At 40.1% G+C, this 8,341-nt stretch overlaps 1 protein-coding gene across 1 annotated transcript; it reads right to left on the bottom strand.

Annotated features, from left to right (window-relative positions):
- Nucleotides 1–1,309: 1,309 nt before the first annotated feature.
- Nucleotides 1,310–2,292, bottom strand: LOC110902490. The gene has a single exon (XM_022149103.2). It carries the CDS (start codon nt 2,279–2,281, stop codon nt 1,679–1,681), a length of 603 nt encoding a protein of 200 aa, XP_022004795.1. The 5' UTR covers nt 2,282–2,292; the 3' UTR covers nt 1,310–1,678.
- Nucleotides 2,293–8,341: the final 6,049 nt, after the last annotated feature.

Below are 8,341 nucleotides of genomic sequence, written 5' to 3'. Positions count from 1 at the left end.
TGTTTCGAAGGATATGATCCTGTAGTTCCCAAAACTAAGCTCTGGACGCCACAAAGGCATAAACCCTAACATCTCGAGCTGAGAGGAGGCCCAAACCACCTAGACGCATTGGCAAAGATGGCAGACGCCATTGGAGGTCACCAAAGAAGGGGCCACCTATCACACCCTCAATTTCCACATGCAGAGTACCACCGCGAGGCGTGTGACTGACCAAGATCAAGCCACCAATCATATTGAACAATAAGTAAAATAAAACAGATTTCGTTACTACCAATACGATTAGTGACCAATAGTATCTAAAGTCCAAAGTTTAAAGTTCAAAAACAACGTTTAAAAGATAACAGCGGAAGTATAAGTTAAATGATTCAAACAAGTGTTAAAAGTTCATAATTATTAATAGGATACCCAACACGGGTTTACGCGACCACTACACTCCCCAGCTGCAAGCTCCTAAGCTATCATTGAGTACCTGCAAAGCATGTAGTAGGGTGTCAACATAAAATTGGCGAGTTCACGTTTTATCTAGTTTTAATTCCAAAAACTTGTGTCTATTAAGTTACTCATTTATATCATGCCATGGGGAGCTACCCCATATGTAAGCTACTAAACTACGTATACCGAATACTTTTTCGACCTGTTACATCGTTGTTGCCCAATTTGTCAATGTCTATCATCATTAACGGTTTGCCAAGGCCTATTAGTTCACGACCAATCCTCTCCAGGCCTATTAGCACTATCAACTAATATCCCGTTCGCCAGGCACCAATGACTAATCGGTATAGATAGTGGGGACTTCGTGATAGAGTTTCGTTTAGTACGCTTGTTCATGAAATATAAACAGTAATTAACCATATTCGCAAAGAAAGTTGGGGAAGAGGTCCTCAGGTGGGTCAAAATTTCAACGAGCATCACGGCGGATTCTCTAAAACAATTGTTATTGGACGTAAATGAGTTACAGATGAGCCGCAATAAGAGGAGAGTAGTACACGCAATAACTCTGCAAACAGGGTGGAGTTTATGGAAAGTGAGAAACGATAAAACCTTCAAAGGAAAACCGGGTGGGAAACAATCGATAGTAGAAGAGATAAAGAAAATTTCTTTTCAACGCATGATAACAAGATCAAAGTGTAAGGCAATTTCTTGGAATGAGTGACGAAATTTTAATTTGATTTTGTAAGGCTTAATCATGTTTTTTCTTTTCCTTTTTTCTTTCGTTGGTGTAATATGACTTCCCAGTGGCTTGCTGGGGGTCTGAATATTTTAAGGGGTTATAAAGTTCTGGTAGTTATTAAAAAAAACACACACTGAAGATGAAAACAAAATAATGAAATTAAATTGAGAATCAAAGTAGGCCGAGGAGCAGGCAACCATAGCCATGTATGTATCCATCCCAAGAAGCAAGGTTAACAAAAAAAAAGTGGATAAAACGAAAGTACAATGCAATGCATAAGGGTATAAACGTAATTAGCACATCTATCTAAAAGGTCAAGTAACATCGATCCAGCCTCTAGGATCACCTTTTCGGATCCAGCTACCTAAATTTCTCACTCACTCACTATTATTGTAAATGACCAAAATCCCCTTCCACTTCATCTGGTGTAGCAGCAGGGTCAAGATCCCAACACCCATCTGGCAAGTTGAGGGCTTGACCTTTCAGCAAACAAGCTGGAACCTGGTGCTAAAACCGCACCATTTCTTTTCTGGGAATTAGCCGAACCGCGCTTTTGTCAGGGTTTCTTTGATACACACTCTTGTACCCCTTTAATTTCACCAATGGCGTCACACACGCTCCAGCTTTTTCAGAATAATCTTCAAGAATTTCGACCATTTCGTATCTCCGCCTCTTGGACGTTTTCTTGTTCCAAACCGCCCATATATCCCCTCCTTGCGGGTAGATTTTAACACACCCTCCTTTCCCAGGGTTTTCTCGGCCCAAAAGATGAGAAAAAATGTTGACTTGATCAACAAACACAGAATGTGCAGCCTTGAAACTTCCACACGATTTATTAAGTCCAAATTCAGCGTCAGGTAATGAGTTTAAGTAAGTGATATGAAGCTCAAAGGGTTTCACAGAGATGACTTGGCGAATCAGACAGTAAAGATGGGTCATCCCGTCTTCTTCGTCATATATAGCCCATATCTGTCTGGACTTGAAGACTTCCTCAGATCGATCCGTGTCAAAATCATGAAAATCGAGATCAGGGACTGTTATCCCCATACAACTACATTTCTTGACCATCTTTCCCTTCTTTTCAGCCTTCAAAGCAGAAGCCATTTTCATTTCTTTCAACTTCCCACGAATTAAATGTAACACCTCGAAAAAATTACGTCCAATAATGTATTGGCACGCGTCATAGGCTTTGCATATGCGAAAACATACTTTAGAGGGACTAAAATTGACAAACAGTGAAAACTATGGAATGTAAGGGTCCAAAGTGTCAACAATGGATAAATAGACTCCATAATAACCCTACATAATGATTATAACTCTAAACGGATGGATCATGGATCATACGAAGCGGAAAATGCACGAAAGTGAGGAATTACAAACTACATGGGCCAAAAGTGTCAACATGTTGAATTTATACCTCTGAGTGATCTTTTGGCAGACCCGAAGCTTTGTAATGCTAAAATATACTCACTAGAATATGTGGTAAAAATTTCATGAAGTTTCGTTATCGTATGAGAAAGTTATGGCCAAAACCGTACTTGAGGGGTTAAAAGCGTCAACGTCGAATTTCATGACTTTTCGGGTGAGCGCAAAGTTAACCGAGGACATTACCATGTTGGTAAATGTCCCAAGGTTCTTAGAAACCAAGTTTGAGGGTTTACGAGTCAAAATAAATAGCTAAAACCTCGCGTGCGAAGACAGGGACCAAAACTGACACTTTTAAACAAAGTTTGGCAGCTGCAGACACCAGGCGGCCCGCCTGGGCTGCCTAATGCGGGCCGCGACCCACTGTCAGATGCAGAACTCGCGAATTGAGCTATTTGGGTCCGATTTTGTGAGTTGTTGCCAGCTTTCTCCACCTCCCAAGCTCTCCAATAAGATTACATGCAAAGTAGGACACTTGTGGACTTCTTAGAACATCTGGAACTCCATAAATCAAATCAAATGCTTCATTTTTGTGGGTCTTGAGCTAGAGAAACAAGAACATCACAACTATCAAAACTTCACAAGGCATTCCAGGAGCTTTCTGGTCGTCAAGGCAACTTCCAAGTGCTATCTAGGCTTCATTAGGACCCTTGTAAGCATTCATATCATTCTCTAATTCGTTCTAGCTTTGATTAGTAGCCAAAAGTCAATCCGTTGTTAATATAGTTTGACTTTTCGATTAAACGAATTTGGCTCTGTCATTTCTCAAATTGAAACCACTTATATGTTGGTATTTATGTGGGAAACAAACCCTCAAAAGGGTATTCTCTGATTCCCACTCTAAGCATGCTATTTGTCGAGTCAAAGTTGTTCTTAAAAAGTCAACAGAAATGGTTTTTGCGAAATATAGCGTAAATGGTAATGTAGATGACATGCAATCAGTTTGATCATCAAAAATAACTTTATAATGAATATAAGAATGTGTTTTTATGATCAACTCGACAATCTTTGGTATAAACCCGGATTGGAACCGAAAGTCTTACAAAACGACTTTTTCGTTGACCCTCGATTCGGATCCGTGCATGCATGTTTGAGATCTGTATTGGAGTTTATTTTTGACCATTTTTATTTAAGTATGACTCTCTGGAATTTTTACAATTTGAGTCTATGCTTAACCGATTCATTTGCATGTTTCCGATTTATGCTTAAAGTTGACTATTTTGCCCTTTTTGATATAAAACGTGATTTTTGGAAAAGTGAAAGAGTAGAAATCTTTATTTCTAATTTATAAACTTGCACCGAAAATTTGAGATCAGTTGGAGGTCCAGATTTTGAGTTATGGCCGATATCGTAAAACTATAGCTTTATGTTAAAGAAACGACGCAATTAGCGTATAACCTATTTAAGGCCACTTTTTGATATAAAACTTTTTACCCACTGATGTTATATAATATTTTGGGATTTTTGAAGATTTTTATTTAATTTTTGGCTGATCGTATCATAGGTCGCTAAGTTGATTCGGGTAATGCCGGTTTTGACCTTTTAAGCCATAAAATGAGTTTTATAAATCCTTTTGACCCCAAACCTTTTTCTACTGATTTTATTTGTTAAATAAATTATTTTGAGCATTCTGGAAATATAAAAATCTCAGCTTTCTTTTGAAAACCCGGAAACGGCTCTAAATCGCTTTCTAAGCGTTTTTAACGCATAGTATGCGTTATACCCATATTAAACACATAAGATTCATACCTACTGATGTATTTAGCATATTTTCATATAATAACAGTAAGTATAAGATTTTGAACTCAGATTTCCAGTTTTGACATTTTTAGCCCTTGTGAAATTACTAAAATACCCCTACGGTGCATAGTTTGATTTTAAATGATAAGTTTTGCATACGGGTCATACCCTACTGTTATAATATGTCAAACTAAGTATATTTGCTGTATAAATCAGACCTGTAACTCAGATTTCCAATTTAACTCTTTTATAACATTTTAAATGACCAAAATGCCCTTATAAGGCATAAATTGAGTTTAAATTCATTCGGGGCATAATAGAACATAACTTGCTGATATTATATCATATTTAAAGCATATTATCTCAGGGAACTTGCATATGACTCTTTTGGTTACCCGTAACGCCCTTTTAGCGTTCGGTTCGGTTTATGTAACTAGTTTGCATAAATTGACCGAAACGGGTCAAACGTTATCATTTTTGTCTCAAAATCCAGAATGTATTTAGTATACCCATATTATACAAGTATTCAAACTTGTCGGGTCTAAATCACATTCTATCCGGTCTTCGCTTAATCATGCGCTTGAACCGTATCGTCCTTAAAACTAACCGGTCAAGCTTAGGCTTAAATAAAAGACCCGTTAGGAATCTAATAGGTTATTATAAACCTTGTTCCAGAATAGGAGGCCCAGTAAAAGCTACCCTCACTTGCCAATTGTGATTCATACTTACTCAGGTAAATACTTTTTAATTTATTTTCCCTATACGGGCTTGGGTTACGGTATATAGAATACCGCTTGATCGAGCGTACAAATCTTGCACCCTTGGGTGTGCAATTGGAATAATTTGATCGGCTCGTTTAAACAGTCTTGTTTTACTTTAAGCCTTTGGGGGGTTAATGACCATGTCCCGGATATCCTTGGCATTAGCTTACGAGATGGCCACGACCAGAGCACGGGGTGTAGGCGTACACCCGTCGTGTATAACTCTTTAATGTGGTGTGTCTATTAATCTTTAACCCGGACAAGATCCCGGGCTACTGAACGCACGAGTAACATGTAATTCGTTCACAAGTTTATATTGCATAATTAACCCAAGTTATAAAAATATTTATGCCATGTGCATTTAAATCAATTTTCAATCATTTTCAAAATGAGTCAGTTAATTTGTATTTACCAGTGTAAACTGACGTATTTTCCCAAAAGGTTAAGTGCAGGTACTACACGTACTAGGCTGGCTGTTTCCTAGAGCGTCCACAATAGTCTCGCAAGCTCGGACGACAATAAAACTGTTGAACAATTATCTTATTTTATTTGATCCGCCTGTGGATCCGTTTCAACTACTCGTGATATTTAATATTACATTTTATTTAAAGTTGAAATGAATCTATTTCTGCTTCCGCTGTGCATTATTATATTGTGTTGTTTGTCTATGATGATGCCAACTACGTCACCATACCCCACACCGGGCCCACCGGTGACACGTGGAATTTGGGGGTGTGACAGGTTGGTATCAGAGCCAATGCTGAGTGAATTAAACACTAGTCTTTTGTGTTTAATCTCAGTTACACAATTGCACATTCCTCGATTTTCGAGTCTAGACAAAGAACTTAGGAAATGTTCGGAATTTTCTTATTTTTTCTAACTTTGTCTTATATATTTTGTTGTGCCACTTGTTTGATTTTTTTTGACAGGTTCAAGATACCGCCACGTGTACGAGGAAGGGGACGAGGAGCATTCGCCACCTCTCATGACCATGAGGCAGGGCCTTCGCATAGGCGAACCCCATCAGCATCCCATAACACTGCTGCCCGAGATCTTTGGAGATCGTTCGCTGAACCCGCCAGGCACTCAGCATCACTGAGTACCACACATTCCCTACCACATTCTTTTGGGCCTCATTCTGAAAATGAGCCCCACAACTCTCACCAATCCTACATTCCTCTACACCAGTCGCCTTATGACTACCCAGCACCCATCTATCAGGGCCTATACAACCCTGATGCCTATTTGGAAGAACCAGTGGGTCATAACCCACTCGGACCTGAAGACCACTTTTCGGGTGGCAATGAGATGGAGGTCGATGAGGATACCGATCCTTCCATGCCACCGTCCGGCACACCTAACCACCCCATTGAGATATCTGATGGGTCACCGTTTTTGGGATCACCTTACAATGGTCCCGACAGTTTCGAGGAGAGATTCAAGCAGCACGACTGGGTTTTTACCCCTAGTTACCATAACTCTCCCATGCACCAGTCCTACCACAGCTCTCCCGTGCACTCCCAGCATCACTCCCAGCAGCAGCTTTAGCAGCAGCCTCAGCAGCAGGATCCTTCTGAGGGATTCTGGCGCGACGTGGTCACTCCGCCGCCGCCACCACCTCCGGTTCTGCCTCCTCCGCTCAGAGGCGAAGGGGAAGGAACACCCGGATGTCCACCCGAGGAGGGATACACATTGGCACCCCTCGACATTCAGGTAGCAGCCGCTACTCGCCGCTTCACGAGGAGTCAGAGATGGGAGAATCTCAGCATCCCGTCTCAGAGGTTACTTCTGCGCCTATTGCGCCACTGCCACCGCAGAACTTTGGAGAGCCAATCCCTGCGTATGCTAGCGCAGCACAGTTTAACCCTTTCGAGCCGACTTTTCCCCCAGGTTATGACTATACAGGGGATCCCTACTGGATAGCTTCAGGCTACAACCCTCTCAATCAGGAGAGCGCTTTTGGAGGTCCCTGGGCTACGGGACAATCGACTTTTGGATACCCACCGCATGGATACCAGCAGCCGCAGCCTCCTGAACCACCGCAGTATTAGCCACCGCCGCCGGCGCCGATGATGTCGCCACCGCAAGTCCAAGAAATCCTGCAAGGGATAAACGACGTGCGACGTGAGTTGCGACAGGAAATGCGGGAAGATCGCCGACACAACCGCGGAATGTTTAAGAAGATGGTTGACTTGATCAAGGGTAAGGGTAAGAAGGATTATTAAATCCTTTGTTTGTTAGCTCATTTACTCATGTCCCTGCGAGGACATTTATTCCTGTATTCTACCCCTGCGTGGGTATATTTCTCTTATTCTACCCCTACGTGGGTATGTTGTTTCTGTTTAACCCCTGCGTGGGTTTGTTTTGTTTGTTTGTTCTGTTTGTTGTTTGTTATTTGGTTTAGCCCCTGCGTGGGCATGTTATTTGAGTAAAAGTCCCGTTTAGGGCAAAGTTGTACTAGTCTACTTTTATTTAAAAATGGTTACTTTAAGTTTTTCAGTTTATCGATATGCATGAACATAATATACAAATGAATGAAAAGTATCAATTATTATTTTGATTTACCATTTTAATAAGAATCTTAAAAAGGTAAAACCTAGCTTGAATGTCTTATTAAAAGGCCTGGCCAATATGGTAAAACCTGGTTAAAAAGATTCAAATCTCTGTTAACATCTGTAAACATGTTAACATTCTTGGCTAGCGTGATCTGTAAAATCACACATGTCACCTTTTTAATAAATTGTCCAAAATTATATTGTACACATGTCTGATTATGACTTGATGCCTACGGGTTATGACTATGTCATATAAAACAAAAAGGCAGTTGTGGTTTATAACTCCCTGCCAAGCAAAGGATTATTTGTTTAATTATACAAATTTTAATCCTATAAAAATCTAAATTTAGAATTTAGAAATTTGTCTAAGTGACTAGGCCTATTGTGCCAATATATATTTCATTCTATGATAAATGCTGTTAAAAGTGCTGAATGAAATTAAATAAATTAACTATTATGGCTATTATTACCATGGTTAATAAATCGTCAAGAACGATAATACTGTTAGGTTTCTAAATAGACCTTGTCCTTACTTTATTGTAGCTCTTAAAGCTACATGGCAAAATCGGAAGAAACAAACAGTCGTTCTGAGGAACACCCTGATAACACCAAGATTCATGTAACTGGTGCGGAACTACAAGCACTGGTAGAAAATGTTGTGGCCAAGGCCATTGATAGGCAATTCAGGG

Source organism: Helianthus annuus, chromosome 13, assembly GCF_002127325.2.
Source record: "Helianthus annuus cultivar XRQ/B chromosome 13, HanXRQr2.0-SUNRISE, whole genome shotgun sequence".
NCBI lineage: Eukaryota > Viridiplantae > Streptophyta > Magnoliopsida > Asterales > Asteraceae > Helianthus > Helianthus annuus.
Note: the sequence above shows the minus strand (reverse complement) of the source record. Positions and strands in the feature narration are given on the sequence as shown.

What these genes read in the sequence shown, in the direction of transcription:
- LOC110902490 (XM_022149103.2), bottom strand. Translation starts at nt 2,281, where the DNA reads ATGAAAATGGCTTCTGCTTTGAAGGCTGAAAAGAAGGGAAAGATGGTC.